At 42.8% G+C, this 24,930-nt stretch overlaps 2 protein-coding genes across 2 annotated transcripts in view; both read right to left on the bottom strand.

Annotated features, from left to right (window-relative positions):
- Positions 1–3,422: 3,422 nt before the first annotated feature.
- On the bottom strand, positions 3,423–6,191 carry LOC113172437 (zinc finger and BTB domain-containing protein 14-like). Its single transcript, XM_026375404.1, has 2 exons — positions 6,066–6,191; positions 3,423–5,419 (listed from the first exon to the last, which is right to left on the bottom strand). Exon 2 carries the CDS (start codon positions 5,394–5,396, stop codon positions 4,224–4,226), a length of 1,173 nt encoding a protein of 390 aa, XP_026231189.1. The 5' UTR covers positions 5,397–5,419; positions 6,066–6,191; the 3' UTR covers positions 3,423–4,223.
- Positions 6,192–8,005: 1,814 nt separating this feature from the next.
- The window catches only part of epb41l3b (erythrocyte membrane protein band 4.1-like 3b), a 32,948-nt gene continuing 16,023 nt past the window's right edge, over positions 8,006–24,930 (bottom strand). The window contains exons 9-25 of the mRNA XM_026373841.1: positions 23,697–23,849; positions 23,407–23,504; positions 22,714–22,889; positions 22,064–22,269; positions 21,051–21,635; positions 19,702–19,755; positions 18,521–18,586; positions 17,736–17,921; positions 16,996–17,055; positions 15,895–16,593; positions 15,024–15,056; positions 14,735–14,815; positions 13,093–13,176; positions 12,244–12,342; positions 11,896–11,976; positions 11,397–11,512; positions 8,006–9,013 (exon numbers count right to left, since the gene is read on the bottom strand). Of these exons, the coding sequence (XP_026229626.1) occupies positions 11,402–11,512; positions 11,896–11,976; positions 12,244–12,342; positions 13,093–13,176; positions 14,735–14,815; positions 15,024–15,056; positions 15,895–16,593; positions 16,996–17,055; positions 17,736–17,921; positions 18,521–18,586; positions 19,702–19,755; positions 21,051–21,635; positions 22,064–22,269; positions 22,714–22,889; positions 23,407–23,504; positions 23,697–23,849 (2,772 nt within the window). The 3' untranslated portion in view covers positions 8,006–9,013; positions 11,397–11,401. The remainder of the gene's footprint in view (positions 9,014–11,396; positions 11,513–11,895; positions 11,977–12,243; positions 12,343–13,092; positions 13,177–14,734; positions 14,816–15,023; positions 15,057–15,894; positions 16,594–16,995; positions 17,056–17,735; positions 17,922–18,520; positions 18,587–19,701; positions 19,756–21,050; positions 21,636–22,063; positions 22,270–22,713; positions 22,890–23,406; positions 23,505–23,696; positions 23,850–24,930) is intronic.

Raw genomic sequence — 24,930 nt, 5'->3', positions numbered from 1 at the left:
AGATGATGAGGATGAAGAAGGAATGGAGGAGGAGAGAAGTGGGAACAGGTGGAGACGGCCTCGACTCCCCACTGACGAGTGATGTGATGGTAATCTCTCAGCTGGAACATCTGGTCCGCACTGGAACAATGCCTCCTGCAGGCAGATCGCAGCGATCGGGCCCCGAGTCTCTCGGACCTGTGGAGATGGCCTGATAACCCAGCTCCGCCGGTCTGACTCTACAGGTCAACACTACGGGGATCAACAAAGACGAACCTTGTCTGTGGACGCACTGGGTCAGTTAATAAACCTGCTACTATGCAGGCTGATGGGAAAGGAGGAAGCTGCTCACAGGGGTCTGAGACATAGACAAAGATGTAGAGTCACCAATACAAACCAACTACTGTCAAAGAGACACAAACCTCATGGAGGTGCACACACAATGTTCACTAAGACACTCGTAACAAAATATAAACTACAAAGAACTGAAATGCTACAACAAGTGGGCACAAAATGACCAATGATGGAAGCAAAGTTAAAACAAAGAGGAGCTAAATGACAATAAAGACGGAGAATAACTAGAAACTGATGCAAAACAACCCCTGTTGTCTGTTGTCTCCAAACCCTTTCATAGACATACACGTTGTGAGATGATTTATGCCTTGTCTTGGTTTAAAATGCTTTGGAGATTAGATCAAGGACATAAAAAGACATCTGAGGAAGGAGCGACACCGTGCTCATGAAGTCCTTAAGAGTTGAAGAAATTCCAGATGGTGCTCGAGTGGAGGACGACATCACAGGAGACGATACGGCTCATGAATGTCAGCAGCTCCGATTAAAAGCCTCTCCGCTCGGAGGGAGAAAAAAAACTGCTGGCTTTGCCTTTCGTGCCCATTTATCACATGGGATTGTTTGTATACAGTTGTTTTATTCTCCACAAGTGTGTGTGTGTGTGTGTGTGTGAAAGAGAGAAAGAGCGAGCGAGATGAGATGAATGTAATTAAAGTTGTTTAATTAGATACTGTTCTTTTCTGGGAAGCCTGTGGCAGCGCTGGGTGGAGCCAGAGTGGAGACAGGAGGTTTATGGTCTGGCTGAGGGAACCACGCCGGCCAGGGTAATGGAAACCGGGTGTTCACTGTTCACACACACACACACACACACACACAAACCAAAGCTGAAGAGGGAATATACACAAAAAGCCACGTACACCTACGCAGACATGAATGCACAGCCCGACACTGCTAACATATGCCCCACACACACACACACACACACACACATTAAAATGCATAAATTCATTCAAGTGACTACCTGTATGATAGACTTCAGCCTGCTGACACGTGAATTCTCCAAATGCGGGTGATGTGTGCATTTGCATGCGCACACATGAATGCAAGCTCATGCATACATAAAAATAAATAAGGACTGACACACAATTCACACGCACAGGCTCAGAAGAGCACACGCATGAATGCACACTCCCTCACCGCCTGTCCTTCTCACACACACACACACACACACACACACACACACACACACACACACACACACACAAGCGTACGTGCACGAACAGAACATTATAAATGCATACAGCTTTTTTTTTTGTGGGCGCACAAACATAAACACTCTCTAATGTATGCACGCACACATGCATGAATGCGCGCTCACGCTCCTCCCCCATCCTCTGAGCCTTCATATATGCGTGCACACACATATAAATGCGCTTAGGCACGTGCTTGAGCACACACACACACACACACACACACAATAAGCCGTCCTCACTCAAATCCCTTGATACACACACACGTTACATTTCAAGCCTTCTCCACAAACATACATACGCAGGCAGTCATGACACAAAGACGCACTCACACCCCCCAACAATGTGTTACAATCCCATAGATTTAATGCACAATCACACACACACACACACACACACACATATGCAGCGGTGCAGCACAGGCCAGCAAATGCAGAAAACAGATCTTGGGCATCCACTAACATCAGTGAAGCAAGGCCCGCCTTTTCCATTAGACGCTGACGTCAGTTTTCCACAAAACTGTTTTGCCCCAAACTACAGCAGATCAAACCTTTCCTCTGTTGACTGTTAAGAATAAATAAAAGTAAAATGTTCAGGCAGCAAACAGAACCAGTGGTGATGATGCTCTCATTCAGACCGTCTGTAGCTATTAATGACAGTTTGACCAGAGTGCTTCCTTCTCAATGTGAATCCCTGATACTGCACTGGCTCCGCTCCAACCACAGATATATGTAAATATATGGAAAATACTGAGGTGTGAGAGCGCATACATTTCACACAACCGCTCATATGCACTTCTCAGGGAGCCTTCCATTAATAAACCCCAGCAACTTTTATTCTGCTGTTTCACTTGTGCCATCAGAGCGTCCTCCAGTCCGGGGACGGTCGACATGAGCAGGTCAAATTGGGCAGCCACAGGTCAAACACTATGAACAGGGCACCATCTAGTGTTGCATGCAGAGTATGAGAGACCTGCAGAAAAGTTTCAACAGCAGATGATGGAGCACACAAAGCCATGCTGGGGGCGTGTGTGTGAGCGTCTGCTGGCTTTCACATCACGAAACACTGAGGTCACCGAGAGGTTAGTGTCACTTCCGAGTGGCAGTGCAAAGCAAACCTGAGGTGCAGCGGACATAGGGATGGGCAGCGGATGTGACAGTTTGCATGAAGCAGGCATATAAACAAACCAAAGCCTGCGCTACTGCAACATCTTTGAACTGAGGAAAGTTTTATATCTGAACTAAAGACTCATCATTCTGAGTAAAGCTGAAATATTTTTACCTTTATCTGCTGATTATTTACTCAAAATGTTCAGTATACACCAGACACACCGTTACAAATGAGATTTGTCATTTTATTTTACTCTGCTCTTGCAGAAATTAAGATATATTTATATTTATTATTATATTTTATAGACCAAAGCTTCTGTCGTTATGTTGACACTTATAAACCCAATACTGTAGGATTAAAGCAGCATGTAGCTCGAATGTGTCACTATTACGCTTTGTTTACAGATCGTTTTACCACACACCTGTAGCTCCACTGGGACCAAGATGCGATAAACTGTGGACCTGCAATTTCATTATGTTACCATTCAAATTAAAAATCCTCGTACGGTTATTTATTTACAAAGGTTTTGCATTTTAAGTTTTTCTGTGAGTTTAGTCAACAGGACACAAGCTGTTCGACCTGTTCACCTCTGTGGCACCTACAGAAGACACTCACATCTTTAAATGCTGCTGTAATCTCCACAAAAACCTGGTTAGATCCCAACACTATATCAGAGAAATATTTAGGATGTGAAACCACATTTCAAGGTGCTTGGATTTGGGCGCAGACACAGGGTAACACTACGTGATACAAATCCTGCATGTGCACAAAAACCAAGCTTTGCAAAAACAATAAAACACAGCAAATGGTGTTTATTGTCAAAGTGTAGGAGTAGGACAATGTTATATGTGCATAATTCATTATTGTGTACTCTAATTGTGCAACAAACTAAGCTACAGTATATACAGACATCTATCATTAACTGCTGATAGCTGGATGACAGTTATACTGTATAACAGTAAATCTAGTTGGCCGGTTGCTTGGGCAGGACAGCCTTTAAAAGACGATCCGATACAGACCCAAGACTTTGGTATCATCTGCGTCAAATGCAAAATGGTGACTCTTACTCTTACAGTGTAATATCAATACAACTAAACACATCCATTAAAAACATCCACATGAATATACTCAATGCAACAAATGTTATGCAGAAAAATCTTTTTTTCTCACGTCCCCCTCCGACTCTGCTTCGTCTTTTAGCTCCATAAAATCCAGTAAAGGTTAAACAAACATTTAAATGTTACATATCCCATAAAAGTAAAAGAGAATCATGTTATGAGAACCCCCAGTCTAGATAGCAACGATGCTTTGTGAAAAATATACGTATAGTAGAGTGAACTAAACATTTACATGATTTTACAGGTGGAAAGAAAACATCGTTTGACATAACTCTTTAGAATAATAATACAACCCCACAGTCTTATGAACATGCTATGATCTCTTGTTACTCACTCTGATCACTGTCCGTGTGATGTCAGGCCGTCATCAGCCTGTCACAGGGTCGTGGTTGTGTCAGTGTGTTTACATGTTTTTACGTGTGCACATGTACGTGTCAGTGTGTGTGTTTGTGTGTGTGTTTTTGTGCTTGCAGGTTTAACAGTCCCCCGAGTTATGCGAGTGTGGCCCCGTCTCGATTTTCCAGTCTCTCTGGTCGATGGTTTCTCCCTGGCCGTGCTGGGATGCGGCGGGAGACAGGGACATCTGTCTGCGGGGGTTGCCGCTGTGCATGGTGTTCCAGTGGCGCTTCAGATCCGATGCTTTGATGAAGGCTTTGTCGCAGGAGCCGCAGTTGAATGGCCGCTCGCCTCGGTGCTGCCGCTCGTGGTCTTTCAGGTGCGACTTGTGCTTGAAGGCCTTTTCACACATTTGGCACGCGAAGGGCCTCTCGTTGCTGTGGACCCTCTCGTGCCGCTTCAGGTCGGGGCCCCTGATGAAGGCCTTGCCGCAGACCACGCAGCGGTGAGGCTTGAAGCCAGAGTGGATCTTCAGGTGCTCCTTAAGGTGGGCAGCGGTGGTGAAGGCTTTGGGGCAGTGCTCGCAGCCGTACGGGCGGTTGGCGGTGAGCAGCCGCTCCTTTTTGGCGTTGTGGTCCATGGGTTTTGCTCCCGTGTTCTGACAGGAGCCGTGATCACGGTGGCCGTACAGCAGGTACTCAAGCTTCATGTCGCTGGAGGAGGAGGAGCCCCAGCCGTGGCTGTGAGGCTCTTTACCCATGTTGGTGTTGTAGTTGTGCGGCTGCGACACATGAGAGCCACCGGGGCCCATACCGTCCATCCCCTGATCGTAGAAGCTGTTCTTCCTCACCTCCTCCATGGCCAGCTCCTTCAGGATGGCGTCCTGAGCTCTCATCCCGTTGTCACCTGGAGCCTGGTTTTCTCGAGTCTTCATGTTGGTCAGTTCACGTTTCTGCGTGCACAGGTTATCCAGGAAGTTGATCCCCAGAATCTGCCCGGATGACATCATCATATTGATGTCCTTCTTCCTCACAGCCAGCCGGGCTGTGTACATATAATTGAGCACCTCTTCAAAGATATCGGAGCGGATGAAGTCCAACTCCACTATGGAGTTGTCCTCGTCGCTCTGTTTCTTGAAGAGCTTCTTGAAGTAGTTGCTGCAGGCCGCCAAGACACAGCGATGAGCCCTGAACTCTATGTTTTCCACCACCACCACCACATCACAGTGCTCGCCTTCCATCCTCTGTTGGTTTAGCATCTTCAGAAAAGTGGCTTTGTGGTCATAGTCGATATATCTCAGTAAGTCAGACATGTTGCAGGTCAAGTAGGAACAACCTGCAGGAGGAAAAGACAACATGTCAAGTCAAACGCTTTGATTTGCACAACAGAACCGGGCATGTGCACGACCTGCACAGCTGAGAGGTGCAGCTGTGCACGCTGCACGATGCAGCTTGGGTATGCAACACACGTTGTCACACAAATGCAACAGTAACCTGCAGCCAATGTGACCCTGCTTAAAGCTGAGAGTGCAAATGCACAAAGAGTAAAGAAAGTGACAGAAACCAATGAGGCAGAAATCATGAGTTTAAAAAAAAAAAAAAAAAAAAAAAAAAAAAGGCACGATAGGCCCGACAGCGATAAAAGCCGCGGTAAAGCCAATTAAAATAACCACGAACCGCACAGAAACGCGCACACACGCACTTTTCTCGACTCGAACCAACGCGCTTTCGCCGCCGTTCGCCGTGACAGACGCGTCGCGTCCAGAAAACGACGAGCAGAGCAGGAGTGTTTCACATTTCACTGCGCCCAGCCATCTTGGTCAGCGAAGCCTCCATTGGCATGTTTCTGGTGTCTTTACAGCGGGAAACACCGCGGCGCAGGGCCGGTGGGGGGGGGGCGCGGACGGAGGCGCGACGCCACGCCGCCGCGTCGCCCCCTGCGCCCTTCGGAGCCACAAACAGAAGAAGGAAAAGGTTAATACCCGAAGCCTGAACGCGATCCCTGTTGTTGTCACGCAAGGCAGTCGACGACCCAGAGCTGTCGTTTTTCCTCTTCCTCCTCTTGTTGTGACTGTGGAGCTGCGCAGGAAGCGCGGCACCGTCCTGCTGCCCCCTGCAGCACCGGAGCAGGTACTGCACCGAGATCGTCTATGCGCGAGACGACGACTCACGCTGTACCAACTGGGTTTTGTGTTACTTTTATTTTTTGCTAGATACTTTATTGATCCCCGAGGGGAAATGTAGGTGTTGCAGCAGCCATTACACAGAAAACATTGAGAACATTGAGTTACATAATCTACACAACACACAGTACAAGAATAACACACAGTATAGACAATAATAACAACAAAACACACTGTAGAACTTAAATTGAACTTAAACCATCAGCGTGGACACTGACTCTCCATCAGGGAGTCATTGTACAGGCTGATGGCAAATGACTTCCTGTACCAGAAGTCTCTGACTAAAACTGCTCCTCTGTTTGATAAGCAGGCTGTGGAGAGGATGTGAGCTGTTCTCCGTGATGCTCAGCAGTTTGTGCAGCATCCTCCTCTCCACCACCTGCTCTAAAGGTTCCAGAGGAGCCCCCAGCACAGAGCCAGCTTTCCTGATCAGCTTATTCAGTTTCTTAGTGTCGCTGGCTCGGATGCTGCTGCCCCAGCAGACGACAGCATAGAATATCGCACTGGCTACAACAGACTGGTAGAAGACCTGCAGCATCTTGTTGCACACATTAAAGGACCTGAGCTTCCTCAGGAAGTAGAGTCTACTACAGTACAGTTTGGGTTTAATACAGAGTATACCCAGCTGATAAATTATATATGTATTATACTAATATTTGAATGTGTGTTTGCAGTTAAGAGTTAAGTTTTTTACAAACCTCTGTTGTCCTAAAATATTATGGGTAATAACTAAAGAAGAAACTAAGTGAACATTTGCTGTTTTGTCTGTGGAAATTCTCAGAAAAGAAAAAAAACTTTCACTTTATAAATACATTTTTTTCAATAACTCAGTTCAGATAAATCAATTTAGTGGACTACTTAGAGAGTAGTCTAAATTATAATTTCACTAAAGTTGGTGGGATCTTTATATTTCAAGTATTTTTAGGCACTTGAGTGTTGGATTATACTATACAATAAAACATATTCAGGCTATAACAATCATCCAGCAATAGGCTGTCACTTGGACAAGGTTTTAATGTTGAGTGTTTACCATCTCTGGTTCTGGATGGAAATGTGATTATTTAGTATTTTAACATTTAGTTTTGGATATTTATTTTTACCCTGGGAAGAGTCTATTAAAAATGTATCTGCTCACTTTAACAGATAATAAATAACCTGCTGGTCATATATGTGAGTTATCATCTAAAATGTTAAAAAGGTTCATGCACAAGAACTAAAAATTATTGTAAATAATTAAAATAATTGTTAAGAAATAATTCAACAGTATAATTGCACTTCACATGGACCAATTAATTTATTTCTAGGTTAATTTGATGGACGTTTGTGTTCGTGTATTTACACCCCGCAACATAAACAGAGTGAGACCTCTTACCTTTCGCCTCTCTTTGGTACACCCGCACGTACCCAGAGGGGCGGGGCTTCGGAGGCCTCCGTGTATTCAGGGTAATGAGTTATGGCCAGAACCTTTAAATAATAAGTTTAATAAAGATAAACTTAAAAACGGACTAAACTTGACACACAACCTTATTACATTACAATTTAATTTCTTAAAAGGCCAACATAGTCTTTAGTTTAGATTTGTGACATAAACAGTCTTATTAGTCTGTATTTTGACTAAATTGTACCTGACACCAACTTCATATCTCAGTTTGTGAATGAGAAATCAGTCAGTAGATCAGTAGATGTTTCTGTTTCAGTACTGTGGTCAACATTTTACTATCTGAGAAGAAAACAGCCAATTTAAACGAATGCATTCGCCACTTTTATTTCACCATTTTGAGTAAAACATGGCCGTACATGAACAATGTTTGGTTATTCAGATACAGAAGAACAGACGTGGGAGGCTTTCAGCTGACATGACGTGGTGGTGGTGGTGGGGGTCAACAGAACTCTCTTGGCTTTGCATCTAGTCGGGCAGAGCTCAAAGTCACAGTCACAGCAATCTGGGAGCTGTGCCGCAGCTGATCATCTACCCCGGGAAACATTCAAACCCTGCACAGGCACATACAAATCTATTTCTTGCACAGAAATCTTGATTCCTTGGCGTCTGCTGAAATAGACCTGCTCAAAAAAGGTGTTGCAGTGGTGGAATCAATCAGGGGGAAATGATCACATAAAGGAAAATGTACTTCAAGTAGATAAGATGAAATTTAGTGTGAAAGATAATTTGCTATTTACCTAAGGAAGCTTTGATATGTACAGTACTGGGCTGTAGTGATTTCTGTAGTGGTATACCTGACGGAAAATCAGCGGGTTGTTGGAGTGAGAGCGGTGATGCTTGCTGGCAAATGAGGTTGGCACTTCTACAGCAAGGTTAAATAGTGTCTGCTCTAGCACATACAGCCTACAGCTATTTTAAGTGTCTGGAGTGATGGCTTTATTTCATAAATAAAATGTTGCTACAACAATTATACTCAATAATCATAAAAATGCATTAAAGTCATAAGGCAGTGGAAGCAAAAAGGTCTGCTTGCTGCACACAGGGACTTGGCGTGCAGATGGATCGAGACTCATTTTTGAAATCGGTATAATCTTTGCAACGCGACGTTGGAAAATGCAACATTGCGTCCTTCTCATGCTAAATGCATTTATTTATTTTGCAGGTGATGGTTGCGGCTAGAGGCGAGCTGCAGCATTTGGAGAGTAAGGGTTCGTTACAGTCTTCTGAGAGTCCCGGGGTGATATATGAAGTTCTGGATGCTGGATTGTGGGAGGGGTTGAACAGAAAACAGCCCTCAGAGTTACTCCTGAAAGAGCAGAGGAAACAGCAGTTAGCAAACTGGAACACCTCCGAACCTTTAGTGCAACAGTGACAGCTACCAAAAGACTACAAAGGAGGCTCACAGAAACCTCTGGCAGTTTTACCCCCGTAAATAGATGCACACTGAGATGCACAAAAGACAAACACACCATAGATACACACAGGCTTACTGGGCACTTTCTGATTCCCTTTCTCTCTATATACATATATATAAATAATATATAAACAATCATTCAATACTTCTTAAATTGTCTAGTGCACATACAAAAGACCATGGAACTCTACATTTACATTCAATTAGTGATTTTAACAATTTTCTCTGTGATTTTTTGTTCTGTAAAAACTGTAACTAACTGTATTTTCGGCCACACAACTCATCAATGACTTGCATATAATGAAATCTCAGATTTTAGAAGGAACCTGAAAACATTCAGTGATTAAATCACAGCATTTTAATACTCAACACCACACTTTGTGCTTTAACGCTGTGGACAAAGCTGCTCCAAATGTTTCTGTATTTGCCCGTCTACTCTGTGTGCATCTACAGTGTAAAGAGAAACATCCAAAACTTTTTATTAATAGATACTCAAACTGTTTTTATAGTTGTGAGGACACTGAGTATTTATGACTAGTCACATTTAAATATGCAACCCTCATACTAACCTAACTAAAGTTGCTTTAAAGTTGTGAGGTTGTCTCAAAATGTCAAAACAAGAATGATATTAAAGGGACATTTTTCCACAGAACTACATAAAAACACACACATAAAAACACACACACACACACACACACACACACAGAGAAAACTAAGAGCAAGAAACAAAGCCAAGCATTCCCATCTGGTGAGTCAAGTACACACATGCACGCTCGTCCCAAACCCTGCGCCGCGGGATCATTTCAGTCAAAAGCTAATGAAACAAGCAGCTTCAGAGTCGAAAGATGAACCAGAATAAACTGGGAAACGCGTTTCAACCAGAGACAACAAATGCTCAAGAGAGAAGATGTTATAGGGTTATAACGACATGCTGTGGTTATAATGGAATGAGAGGCTGCCTAACGCAGCTCCACACCTGACATCATCTGCACAAAACCGACAGCGGACAAGTTGAAACACAAATGGTTGCATTTGTGAAGTTGTGGAAACATTGCTACGAGGACTGATGACCTATTTTCACCCACACACAGAAAGCAAGAGTGCATCTGTAGGGAGCAGTATGTCACAAATTGTTTCAAGCATGAGTGCCCTAGAAACACAATTTTCAGTGATATACTCCATGCATGAACATTCAAACCACAAACACTGTACGCTGCTGTATAGAAAATACTTTAGCTTAATGTAGTAAACAATGGGAACATTGCTGAACAACAGCCAGTGTTATTTAGACCAAACTCACCTTCACTTAATTTAATTTACTGACTTTTAATAATCTGATATGCACAATGTGCACAGATTCTTGTGCACGTTAAGTAGCATAAAATTGCTTCATGTATTTGTGCATAATGTTGCATGCAAATATAGTTCATCTCTGTTGTGAAAATTATTACATTTCATAATGTAAGGACTTGTATAGTCAATGTACACGATTTTTCTTGCGAGAGCAGAGTTGAGAATAGACTGAAGCAAGTCTGTGTACACTCAAGATCAGATTTCAGCCTAAACGGGTATGTTTGCAGTTGCAGACTGAATGCTCTGAGGAACAGAAGCTGGTTCAGCCGGTATTCCATCACTCATCACTGCTGCACTGTCTTTTGTGAAGCTACACAATGTACACACGAGGTATGGACAATGTTTTAACAGAATATTGCTCAAGAGGGAAGCTTTGCTCCCTCAACATATGTTTGTTTTTGTCTTATTTAAGCGAAATTTAGTGGTTAGTTTTTGGAAATCGTTCAGATCACAATCGCAATTTTGCTGTTTAAAAATGTTGAACTGTCTAAATAACATAACATCAAAAAGTGTGTTGTATTGATGTATTAAACCCACAGCAGCTCTATAATCAAAATAATTGTGTTTCTTTCCAGCAGGGGGGAGTGTTGCAGCCACATTACAAGAGATTGCGTGTGACCGCCGGCAGCATTACTGTAAAGGTTTTTAAGCCTCGTCATTGAGCTGAGGCTGTAACATCCGGTCTGTGCACACAGACACACTGAGGGGGAGTGAAGCTGGAATGACAACAGCGAGATGCATTAGCTTTAAGTGCTACACAAGCAGGGCTGTCTGTACCAGTGGGAAAAAGTGTTGATGGGAAAGCAGCATGCTGGAGATGGAAACCAGCTTGAAAAAGCCCAGTTCCGCATAGTTAAAGCCAGACCAGACCAAACCAGGCAGGGCCAGGACCAGGGCTAGGGCTGGGGCTTCATTGACTTACCTGGGTCAGTCCTCCCCCTCCTCTGGCGTGATCTCTGTCTCTTTATGTACCACTACTTTGGTCACTGACATGTCAGGATGCTGTTCTTTAGCCTCCTTTATGGCCTGAGCCAGAGCCTACATACCGGGGTGCAGTGTCAGGAGGGATCACCAGGGGGAGACAGAGAATGGAGAAGGGCAGGGAGGGAGTGGGACGTTGGATTGTGAGTCAATATGCTGACAGGGAAGTCACTTTTAGTTACATTTGACATATTTCCTGTATTTGTAAAGTTCATATCACAAGTTAAAACTGTTTTGCCTGCAAAATGTCACATGCTAGCCAGTTTGTGCTACGCAAAAGTTAAGGTCCATGTGGGGGTCACTAAAGGCAGTGTCCAGCATTTCACTTTGTCATGGTCACTGCTTAAAAACAATAATTGACTGTAACAGGCAAGGAAAACGTATTGAGGGCGTTATATAAGAAATGAGAACATAATTAAAAAACAAACAAACTCTGAGACCTCATCGTGATCGATGTCTGCATCTCCTGTGATGACGATCCTTTTCTCGATTCTCGTCTCCGATATTCCTCCTTTCACGGTCTGACCAACAGAAACGAAGAGGCTCAAATCAATCCATCTTAAACAATCGTTTTCTGATTGCCTTATTCTTCTGATAGTTAACTTAGTAGCTCTGGTTTTGAGACTGTTCAATTAAAAAAACACTGCAGCTAATTTCACTCTTAATAAAAAGTGCATTACAACCTTTTTGTGTTTTAAATGCTGCAGCAAGAAGATGAGCAAGAAACACAGACACAAAGACTGTAGACAGGCTTCGAGAGGTCAAATGGACAACGAATGAACCCTGACCTTTGTGATGTGTGTGGTTGTTGTGGTACTGCTGGTTTCCATGGTGATGGTCTGAGCACTCAACAAAACCCCGGGGTCCGTGTCACCATTAGTGTCAACCTGTTGACACGTCAAACACACATTTTTAGATGATAGTCCACCTCTGTTCTCTGGATAAGTCATTAAAGCTGCACTAAATGTTTTTTCCCAACAACAAGCAGAAAACAAAACACTTTACATGTGTTACCTAAAAAAACATGAAAATCTATATTTCTATTTTATAAATTCATTTAGAGCTCTGTTTGTGTCCAGTGTTAATTCCTATGTAAGTTTTTTTTTGTCTCCTCCGACTCTAAAGGGAAACAGCTGCCTCTTTAACAACTAGAATTTAGAAATTGCTTTTAGTTAATTCCCAGTTAATGGGAGTTTCTCAGTCGGGACAATTTTCTGGGTAACTACAAGTGAACGTGTAACATTGGAAAAAAGCACTGATGGGAAAGTACCAGCTTGACACACTCGGAAAGTGCATAAGTATAGTACTTATTCATTAGTTCATGGAAGTAGTAGTTCATGGTTTAGATCTAATATTAATTAGTACAGGTTTAATACGTATACAATCTAACTACTAAACTACTTATATAGTTTTTTGTAGTGTGAAGTAACCTTCAATTATCAGATGAAACTCTGGATCACTTCATTCTTATTTAACTTTAAAGTTTGGGTTTTGAAACCTGTAAAATTTCTGTTTTGATTCAGCAGTGTTTTATTTCCACATGCAGCAGTGCTAGTGAACTGGCTAAAGCAGCAGCTATCTCCTTCTGGAGTCGGTGGAGAGCTAAAAAAAAGACTGAATCATATGCTTGTATGTACCTCTGAAGACTCATAGGTGATCGTTTTCGTCTCTGTGTGGATCACAGGCACCTCCTTGGTGCCCACCTCACTAATCTCAAGAGTCTGGATGGCAGAAGACACAAATATAAATCATCACAGAAAAAGAACAGGAACAGTAATAAAACCATCTGTGCTCTGGTTAAATTAGAAGCTCTGTCTTCAACGGGCTGCTGTAGGTGTTCATTGTTAAACTGTTAATTCTCTGTTCTTCAAAAAGCACCACACTGTTGTAAACAATATCAGAACCAAACTAAACCAGTAACTCAATGTAGGGTTTCATTCACTAAACAAGCATGCAGTCATGCCTCAGTCCCTAATATAGTGAAGGGGAAGTAACCAGATAAAGCAAATCGCAAGACTTTGATAAAGCGCGTGCATCATATTATAGAACCCCATGACCTGCTGCTGTGAAGTTAGCAAATTAACGTGCTGCATGTCCAAGCTTTGGGTCATGTTTTGAGCTTGATTCTTAGTGGCAGTCTGTGTTGGCACTAGGGGAGGGTGGTGGGGATGTTACAGGGCTAAGGCCACTGGAGCTGATACCTCTGGTTGAGACACAGTGGGAGGAGAATGGAGAAAGGTGTTTGAGGTATTTGCTTCAGGCAGAATCAGTTCTTGGGGGCTGGACTTCTGATGTTGTTCCTTGTTTTTCACTTTTTCTAATACTTCAGCTTGGATAACTTCTTCTTCTTCTAATATCATGACACATTCCTTCCCTTTAGAAAACCTTTTTGTCAACAAAGTCTTCTTGTAGTTTCATATTCAGCACTTCCTCATTGTACTTGTCGTGTGCTTCTCCCTTTGTATTTATCTCTTCAGAGCTGTCCTCTTGTACACTGTGGTACTTCTCCATTTCAACGGGCAAAGGTTTGATGATGTCTGAAAAGTTTCCTTTTCCCTCATCTTCTGCTGATGAACGTTGATCTATTTCTTCATCAAAAGCTTCAATACCATCCTCTAACGTCATGGGTAACTGTTCTTCCTTAAAATACTTCACCTCATTGGAGAACTGGACCCTCTTGCTATCAACTTCTTTCTGCTTTCTGTTGTGTTTTAAATTTGTCAATTCCACATCCAAAACCTCCAAGAAACTCTCTGCTGATTCCTCTTTGTTGTGTTCCTCTTTTTCTGTTGAAGACCAGTTATCTTCCTTTTTACAATCTCCGGCAGGAGCAACAGCTAGAAAATCATAGTTTTCATTTTCTGACACCAGTACCTCCCCTACCACATCTGCACCCTCGCCTTCCTCATTTATTACCTGCTTATTTCCATTTTCTGCTGCTATGTTGAGCACTGCAGACTCTAGCAAAGAACTACTGTCAGACAGGCTCTCATCTAATCCCAAATTAGTTGCTAATGGTGGCATTTCTGATTTAGACGGCACAGATGCACACTGTTGAACTAGCTCAAAAGATGACGCAAAGCCAAGAATAACAGATTTTTCACTGTTTCCACAGTCAGCTGGTAGAATAACTGAGCTGTCGTCACCAACAGCTCTGTGTAACACTACTACACAGTCTAGCTCTCCCTCAGCGCGCTCTGTAGACACCGTATTGACTGTGAGCTTCGCCGTTTTGTACACTGGTTTGGGCTTTGCAGCCTCTGTGATGTGGATATTCACCGTTGGCCCTGTCGACTCGGTTGGTGCTGCCTCCGTCTCCGTGGTAACCACTGCCTTCTCCTCTTCTGGATCAGCTGACGTCTGTGAATGATAATTGTATCATGAGATGTTGTTCCAGTATCACTGTGAAAAAAAATCCACTCAGTAGAGGGCGGTTTCACATCAAACCTGATAGAGAGAAATGGTTATGATGGCTTTGACACTTTCATTGTATACAATTTGACGGGATTATACATAACGGATACAAATATTTAAAGATCATTTAGGAGAACCATAGAGGAAAGGTCACCTTTTGAGAGGAGGAAACCCATCCCAGCGTAGACTGATGGGACAGAAAGATGAACAGAGCAAATATAGAGAGAGGAAATAAAAGAGAAGGCAGTTAAAGTGGACACACAACACAGAAGGAAAAAACAGAAAGGGTGGAAAAATGAAAGCTGTGAAAGTAAATAATGTATGGATTGTATGGAATACCATTGTGTAGCTTATTAAATCTGCTAAACCTGATGCCAAGTTGAACAAATCCTAAAAACCTCAAACAAAAATCCATTTTTAGAGTCGCTTAATCCAACAGCTGCACATTTCAGCTAATCTACTTATGAAAACTGTTCCTTAAGAACAGTGAAATGTCTTTTTGGTAGACCCATACAATTTTTCTCCTGACTCGTTACAGAGGCAGAGGGGGATTTTGGAGGATGAGGTGGGGAAAGCTGCAGCAGTGGCACTGAGCCAGAGCTATGAAGTCATTGCTTTCAGGAAACTGATAACAGAGCTTGAAGAAAGGAACGATGCAGCTGAGCAAAACAGTAAAAAACAAACAAGGGCCAGCCAGATCTCCCATTTCTCCCTTATCAGCTGTTGGAGCCAGCTGCTAAGGCAAAACGAGCTGTCAGAGCTGTCAACAAACTAATAAAACAGAACCACACCAGTTTTATCAATAAAGAAGCAGCAGGCTTGATTTTAACAGAAAACTAGGCAAGTGTGAGAGTAAACGCTGGTTGTTAAGGGACCGTTAGCCATGCACAACGCTAGATTAAACTGCTGTTAGACTGGTTTGGCTGTTGCTGGAGGGAGGGCATGGGGGTAAGCTGCGAGTGGTGGTGGAGATATGAAGGGAGGCAGCCAATACCAAGTTGTTGCTTTTACTTTTCATACAGTACCACGGCTAAGGATGTAGTTGAAGACTCAGGAAGTGTGATGTGAGTCAGGCTGGGTCTTGATTCATCAGTCTGGACTTCAAATGTGAAGATTTCAGTTTTCTGCTGCAGACCACCAGAAGTTTCTTCGACTTCCTTCGCAGCCACGGTGAACACATCTAATGCCTCTGTCTTCACCTCCTCAGAAATCCATGATGCCATGGCCTTTTTAGGTGAGTCAGTTCTTTTGATGGGAGTCATTTCATCAGTTTTTATCTTCAGGTTTGGACTTGATGTCTTGACTACCATGGTGTCAGCTTCTGTGACAACACCATCATCTTCTTTGATGGTTTGTATCTGATTCTCCTCAGCTTTGGCTTCTACAGGGACAACAGGTTCTTCTTTTTCATCTAAAGCTCTTTCCTCTTTGTCTTCGATGTCCACTTTTTCCTCTGCCTCTTTCAGGATAATGAGAGTCCCTTTCTTATCACTGATGGCCTGGTACACTTCCTGTCTGACAGCTCCAGGGCTGACCTTTACCATCGACCTCTCTGACACCTCTTCCTGGGAGTCTGGGGTTTTCTCTTGCACCTCCCTTAGGGTGCCGTCCATAAAGACATCGTCATCCATAGTGGTTGACATACTAAGCCCATGAGGCCCAGAGGAGGTGGCCCCATCTGTTACGATACTATCCACCACATATTTCACCAGATATCCTGCTGCCTGAGGAGACACTTGGCTTATTGGACATGGATCAACTTAATAGACACAGAGCATCAGAAAGCAATACACAGCAAGAAAAAGCTAAGGAGAATATTTATTTGAATATGATTTACACAGGCTGAGCTCAGTGACTATGTGGACACATGCACCGTTTGGGTATAGCTTAGATTCTCTAAATATTTCAAATTAGAAATAAAGTTATACAGTTCTTGAATCTATATTCTTCCGAATAAACAACACATATTTTATACTTAACATGTGAGTTAGTAAAAGCCAAGCACCAAACGCTGTGCTAATGTCCACAGGTCCGAAGCTAACTAGATTTAAAGGCCAACAAACAACACAAAACACAGGAAACAGTATTTCAAGTGTGACAAATTAATTGGAAACTGTTTATTGTACCTCAGTGACTTTAGGTTCCACCTCCTCTTTTGTCTCTCCTGCAGGCTGCTCACCGTTAGTCTGCAAAAAGACAAAAAATAAAAGGTCACATACACTGAGACAGTTAAAAGGAACATATCCTGTGCAGCTACATGTTCAAATCGACACGATTGGAGTCCCACAGCTGCTTCACAAAACCAACTTCTTTTCATTTCAGTTTTACACCTTTGATGTCAGTAATTAGTCTTCAGAGATTTTAATGAGTGCTGCTCATTTGTCCTGTGCAAGTTCATGAAATTATGTTTCACACGTAAGGGAGAAGCTCAGATGAACTTTATGTAATGTCACTAAGTGCAAACAACCATATTACTGATAAATGATGTCACCACCCATTAATAAAATACATTTAGTAAGTGAATCAGTTACTGATGAGATTTAGTTAAGAAATGAACGATCGTTGGAAACTTAATTTGCTCACTAACACAGAATGACTTTATTGCAGATTAATTTATTCTAGCAAGGTGCCCATTTTCTGCTTTAAAATGCACTTGAGTCATTTAGAGTATAAAATATACTGTGCTTGACTCCTTTTGATGTAGAAAATATGGCTCTAGGCCCATTATGAATATCGAATTTCCTGCACTATGACTTATTACGGGCTGACTCCTGAGATTGATGTCTTTATTTATACAAAAATCGCCTTGATGTTGTCATGCTCCGCACACATGCCGTCATTCAGTCTGCTGTGGACTGCAGCTTACATCCTGCGGCTCCAGCGGCTCTATCATTGGTGCCTCATCTGCTCTGGGGGAGTGTGCAGGGGACGAGGAGAGTCTCTTCTCCCATTCTGTCTGACCCAGCGTGCTGCTGCCAGTCTCCAGAAAAGAGCGCTTCAGTTCGCTGATGTTGGTCTGGTGCTTGACCACCTCTGCTGGAAGCTCAGAGTCCTAAAGTAGTTGGTCAACCATGATACAAGGAGATGAGGACAGGGGCAGCGCGGAGGGAACGACGGCCATGCTTTATATACGCAAAAATAAAATGCAGTTCTGAAAAGGTCTGGATTTCGGTGATACAGACCAAAATCAGCCGCATTATATGCTTCCTAATTCTTTATTGTTCACAGACCTGTGCAAAACCTTGCAAAAACCGAGCAGCAAAGTAACAGGAATATGGCAGATGTAACGTAGAGAGCAGCTGCATGTACTTAAATGCTAACGGAGCATTTAGGACCAGCTTTATTTGAGGAAAATAAACTGCATCATGCAAAATTTGCTTCACAGTTCAAGCTAAGCACAACACTCCCAAATCTTGTTAAGACTGCTACAAACACTGAGTTAACTTGTTTTAATGTATGTTAATTTAGAATTCTTACTCACAGCAAGAAGATTGTGCAAAAATGATTGCCATTCACACTGGGATCACACACAGTCTGCAATACTGGTAGAGCTACAGGTTAGACATAATTCTCGCCAGTCCTGTTATAACTTAGGGATTCTCGTACCAAAAGCACCAGCATGCGTATTTCATGCACTGTTTCCTTACCAACCTCTAGCATTAGATTACTATGCCTGATAAAAACGTTTTCCCCTTTTACTCGTCTTATGAAACTATACTGTAAAGAAAAAAAAAAAAGAGGGGAGAGGAGTTACAGTTGCTATGACATGTTAAATTTAGACTCTTTTGGATCCAAAGATTGGGAGTTTTGTCTTTTTATATATGGCTATCAACAACATGAAGGCAAAAGCCACCACAAAACAAATCTGACTCTTTGGTGCAGAAGAAAAAATATGAACCTGACTCCACCTTTTACAAACACAAGCATGTGAAAAATCAGCTGAAATAGTGTGATTGCAGCTGAAGTCTGTAAAATGGGAACTGAGACGAGAGTGAATGGTGAATCTGGGGTGTGGTGTGATACTGAGCGTGTTAAAAGCAGCAGCAGAAGGGAAGCCAAGGTGGAGAGACAACACAAAGCGACTGATTGCTGATGTCAGAGTGGCTCAGTGCATCTGGTGTGATACACCGAGTGGGTCCTGAAAGTGAGCCGAGTATACCTGAGTCCGCATCTCAGAGTCCTCATCTGCATCCGACTGACAGCAAGTAGACAGGAGAAGACAGAGACAATGAGACAAGGAGGGAGTGCAGGTGATGAAGAGAGCATAACAGGTAAAGGGAAAGACTGCGCATGAGTGGCAAGCAGAGAAAATAGAGGGAAACATTAAAAACGCAAAAGAAACTGACTGCTTACTAACGCACTTCTTAGAAAAGTACCTCTTCAATCATAGCAGCAACTCTAAGTGAGGCTGTCAAGTAGTAAACTAATGAGTCTGAAGAATGGTCTCTTCTAAACTTGCATGTTGTCATCCATGTGTCCAGCTAACAAAATCTGATGGCTAGAAAACATCAGCATATGTCTAAAATCACAGATCGATTGATGCAAATCTGTCACAGTAATTACAGTAAACTGTATTTTGTGCTGTATGAGAATGAAAAGCTTATCATGCTCAGCAAACGGTCAATTGGTCAGTGGATGTATGTAGAAATCTGTTTATAATAAGAACTAAATTGCCATAACAAGACATAATGCATGCATCATGTGCAGAACAGAGGAGAGCAAATTCTTCTTAATATGTCAGCGGTTGTTACGTCTATGATTCATCATCCATTTCTTTATTCCTCTTCTGTCTGTCATGCTCTAAATATGACACCGTTTCCTAAAATACAAACCTCTGTGGCAGTCATCTCTCCATCAAAGGCAAAGTCAGTTTGTTCGCTGTCAGTCTGCTTTCACAAACAGACCGAAACCATTCCGAGAGGCAAGCAAGAAAACAAGAGAAACCCAACTTTTAAGCCCTTGAAAATGCATTACGCGTCAGAACACAGATCCTTTTAGAACCACAAATGGAACAAATGGAAATGCACTTGTTTCTATAATTTACACATCATCAGACAACACTACAGGTAAGGTTAGCAGAAAGAGAACACAAAGAAAAATAAAAGCAAAATGAAAAGTAAGCAAGCAAAACAGACTCAGAGGAAGTAGAAACCTTTGGTCAGTCACTTTGACATTTTAGTTGTAGTATAATTAAATGTACTTTGGGTTTTGAAAGGGTACAGTCTGGTATGAGTTAAATGGAATTCAGTTCAGACATGTAAAATGTTTGCTGTGTTTCCACTGTACAAACGTGATATTAAAAATGTTAATTTGACAATTTAGTTTCTGGACAGTAACCTGACTTTCAGGCCCTCCCCCCTCCTCTCCATGCATGTTGACACTAAGGGTGATCTGGATGCATTTCACTGTCACAGTCCCTCTGCATCACAGCATATCTTAGCACTCCACAGTAAGCTACTTCACTGGGAAACGTTAAGAGCCCTTTCAGCAGAAGTTCAATTTAAATGATTTATTTTAATTTGTGCTGCTTTGCTTGAGTCAGATAGCAATGCAGAGGGACTGAGTGCTCACGGGAGTGTTTCCATGCATGAATGCAGGTGATAACACTGAGATGAGTTAGGCACAAAGATTTGTTTTTAAATATGAGGTTTGGTGAATGATTAGTAACTAAAGGAAGATAGGTGACTTCTTAAAATCTCTAATAAACAGTCAAATATTTTAATATCTGTGTGAGTTATTTTACACTGCAGTGATATTTAATGGTAAGTTGTTTGTGATGCTGCTTAAGGCTTAAGCACAATATGCAGTAAACTGTTTTGTAAAGAAGTTAAATCTTACACCATCTAAGTAAAAAGTGCTATTTGTGTCCAACCCTCTCGATAAGGTGAAACAAATACAACCCATTAAATATGAAATGGTGACACTTGCAGGTTCATTTCTGTGTACTTATGATGCTGATGGGGATGTAGTCTACAGGATGAGAGTGTGATCGGGCAGAGATGAGGTTCTGAAAGTAGGAGAACTGACAGACACTGGGACAGACACAGTCTCCAGGTCGGCTCTGAACTGGTGAAACAGCAGAGCGGGATACAGGACAAGTTAAGGGGTTAACCGTTATATGGAACTGTCATTCTAAGCCAGAGGCGGGTACTGGAACATACAGGCGTACACAAACACACACCTCCTCTTCCTCTGAACTGTCATGGTCATGGAAGCCCTGGGCTATGGAGGCAGTCAGGGATGTTGCCTTAGGCTCCAGGTAGCAGAGGCACAGCGCCAAAGGGAAGGAGAGGGTGAGAGCATAGGGGACTGAGAAGGAAGTGGAGAGCAAGAAGAAGAAAATGAAGAGGAAGCAGGGGATGAGTGAAGGTGACTTAATGGGCAGGAAGTTTTGCGCGCACTCAGGGAGGAAGCGCATCTCTGACAGATCAGGAAAAGTGATGTAGCCGTCCTCATCCAGGATGGCGGACAGGTCGGGCAGGTGCAGGGAGAAGGAAAAAAGTGTGCCGCCACGGTTCTTGCCCTGCTCCAGCCTCTGCTTGCGGGCCGAGAGCAGCAGTGCCTGCTCCTCCAGCAGCGCTGCCTTGCGATCGGCGTGGGCTTGCCGGCGGCGGCACCCAGCGCTGCTCTTGACCGGACTGACCGACGAGGCTCGTTTGTGCACGTTCTCCCTGCGCCTCCGCCTTACTTTAGTTGATGAAACAGGAGATGAGGGGAGTGAGAGCTCAGAGCGGAGGGGGTCGTTTGCGAATACATGAGGGGAGCACTGATGGAGAGAAATGTCAACGAAGAGTTGATGTTTGTGTAAATGGAGAGGGGGGACGGGGGGGGGGGGGGGGGCGAGTACGCATGAGCACACACACGAGTATAGTGTGGGGTCAAAGAAAGGACAAGAAAAGAAAAGCTAATTAGTAAAGCGCACACAAGATGAAAGCACTTAGGCCTAGTCTACTGCAGTGGGTTAAGCTGAAAGCAACTGGGAAATTCTCATCATCAAAAAAGAAAAACTAAAATCAAACAGTCACAGCAGCTTCTAAAAACATGATCCATTTCTTTGAGATTTCTGTGGCTTCTCTTTATATGTTTGAACCAAAAAACAAAGCAAAGAAAAAACAAAAAACAACGAGTCTAAAAGGTTCTTTTATCCAAATTAAGCTCTGACTGCACTGAAAGTGTTTCTAGACAGCGGTTTACCTTTGTGTCGTGTCTGAGCGGCGCGGCGCCAGTCGGCTCTGGTGTCTCTGCAGCATCCATCTGAGCGTCCTCCTGCTCCGCCTTCTCTTCCTCTGCTTTCTTCTCCGTCGTTACCGTGGTGATAATGTCTCCCTTGGCAATGACTTTGGCTGCCCCATCAGCGGCACTGTCCTTCATCAGAGTCTCGTGGTTCTCCATAATAGGAGCTGAAATACCAGAGGACAAAGATGGATGCGACAAACTGGAATCAGTGGCATTTCGATGGTGTGTCTGAGTCGCTCGAGTGCATTGTTGTCATAATACCCATTTTAGCTTTGAAACTATGCTGCACATATGCCAGACATTTTAGCTTTGCCAGCTTTCAGGTGCAATTAATTATTTCTTCCAGTTAAAACAAATACAAGAGCAACAAAAACTAATTTGCACTTCTAACAAAGGATTTTTTCATTATATTGTGTCATGAAAAGCACTGGTAGCATCATTAATAAGAGACATTTTTTCACTAGAGAATAACATAAGACACACTGAGGAAAACTAGCAGTGCTTTCTTTAAAGTATTGTTTTCTTATTCATTTAAAATACGGCTTATTAAAATGACTTAGTTGGCACTTGTGGCCAACCGTCAACCAGAACCATGAAGTGCTCATCACCTCCATCTAAGCTGCGGGACATGTTGTATCGTTTGCTGGAGGAGCGTTCAAAGAGTGGAGCAGGTCTGATGATCTGAGAACTGGCTCTGCGGGTCTGAGCCTGCGTTCTGCCACTGTAGCGAAATTTGGAGCCGAGGGTCAGGAACTTCTTCGGGGGAACCTCAGGGGATACAAGCCTGTCGCAAATTACAAACACTCCCATTAATCAAACCAGAGACAAAAACACAGATTACAACTAAGCGCTGTAAGACATTACAACTCCTACTCATTTTAATACTCTCTGGAGAGCCCCCAGGCTTGGCTCACTACTTGTTAGAACCCAGGAGACCATTGTTTTGCTTAAAGCAGCACAAAGCAACTTCACATGTTGTCCAAATGGCAACAGCTACTGAGAGTCTAAACACTGTCTCGCTACATACAAGTGATTTGAGGTGATTATCAGTAAATTCATGCTTACAAGGCTGGTATAATTCTGATTACTCATAATCAAAGGATGCCAAAGAGTTGAGAAAACAAGGCAGCTTATGGTTGGTGAGTCCAATTAGACAAAATCCTCTCTGTCTGCTACATAAACAGATTTTAAATCATCACTTATTGTCAAGAGGAGTGAAATAATTCATTTCTGTTGCTGTAACATTGAATTAAAAAAGACTGCATTTTAAAAAACTGCTTGTTGTAAAAGTTTTTTCTTACCTGAAGAAGGTATGGTGTTCGACACAGACCTTCCACAGCCTTTTGGCAGCCCGATGATTTGGAAGCTTGAAACCAATTGTGCTTTCAAACTGCTCAAACTAAAACAAAGACAAATACTGTGGTCAGATTCAATACAATATTTATATTTCTGTCTACATAAAACTGCTGCATACACAAAATGTGTTGTAATGAAAAAAAAAAAAAAGAATCAAACGTGAGAGCAGATATTAATAAAACAATATTCATTCTGGACATTCCTATTAATAACTTACAGTAAAACTTATTCTCACCTCGCCAGGCCGGATTTTGATGTAGAAGTTGTTCCTCTTGTAAGAGATCTTGAGGATCTTCGGCCATGCAAATCTGTTGATCCGCAACCTGTCTCTGTAGATGAGCAGGCCACTCGCACAAACTCCCAACATGATCTCTACACCCTCAGAGTCCTGGCAACACACACACACACACACACACACAAAAATTGTTTATCAATACTTTGTTAGAGTGACAAGATTCCTGCTAATCTCAGAAGAGACGCTACTAAACACATTATCGCTCCTTTTTTCGTGCTCTTTAAAACATAAACTACTACTCCATAAGCTCTAAGACATATACAGTATAGGAGCTACTCAGGAACCAGTGCACAGCAGGGTAAAGTTGCCTTTAATAGATTTACTGTACAGTATGTTTGTGATATTAACAGGGTAATGCAGGCAGATGGAGAGTGGATTCAGGCATATGGCACGCTAATCTTCTCTATGCAGGCTGTGGTGATGTTGAACAACGACTCAAAGGGACACTGAGAGGCAAAAGCAACAGTGAAGTCTTGGGAAATGGTGGATGAAGCACAAAATGATGCTTCACTGCACAAAGCATGAGATGAGCAGGTGAAACCAATTATGACATTCTGAGAGGGAAGCACTGGTCCGAAGCGGGAACAACCAGTCTTAAGTAACAGTGGGATTTTGGAAAATGGCAACTTTATATGCAACCATGCACAAGTAGAAACCACACACACAGTTGGGTAAGCACATGAAATGCAGCATCTTACCTCTCCCTCAGCTGAAGCCAAGCATTCATAGAGATGCCCTACCAACTTTGCATTTAATGAGAGAGGAGAGAAGACAAAAGAGGGACGCTGGTCTGATATGTATATATTATTTTTGTGTATCAAAACTAAGCCTTACAGAACCAACACTGAGCATTGATGTCTGCTCATTTTGATCAAGGCCGCTTCCTCATCTCTGTCATCTCCTCCATTCTGATCGAAATCTATGGAGGCAATATCCTCCTCCATCGCTCACATCTAGACCCATTTTGACTTTCAAAGCGCTTTTGATAACTCATTCATATCTGAAGACTGATGACTGTAATTTTCTTTTATGATGACAGCAGTCCTGCTGTCGTACTTCAGCTCTCGCTTTACTGCCTGTGTTCTAATGATACATTTGATCCCATCTGGTCGGTGGATTAGAAACAGCACAAAAAAATAATTCAAGTCAAGCTGGGCTCCAGAGCCCCATCCCA

This window comes from Anabas testudineus, chromosome 17 (genome assembly GCF_900324465.2).
Source record: "Anabas testudineus chromosome 17, fAnaTes1.2, whole genome shotgun sequence".
Lineage (NCBI taxonomy): Eukaryota > Metazoa > Chordata > Actinopteri > Anabantiformes > Anabantidae > Anabas > Anabas testudineus.
Note: the sequence above shows the minus strand (reverse complement) of the source record. Positions and strands in the feature narration are given on the sequence as shown.

What these genes read in the sequence shown, in the direction of transcription:
- LOC113172437 (XM_026375404.1), bottom strand. Translation starts at nt 5,396, where the DNA reads ATGTCTGACTTACTGAGATATATCGACTATGACCACAAAGCCACTTTT.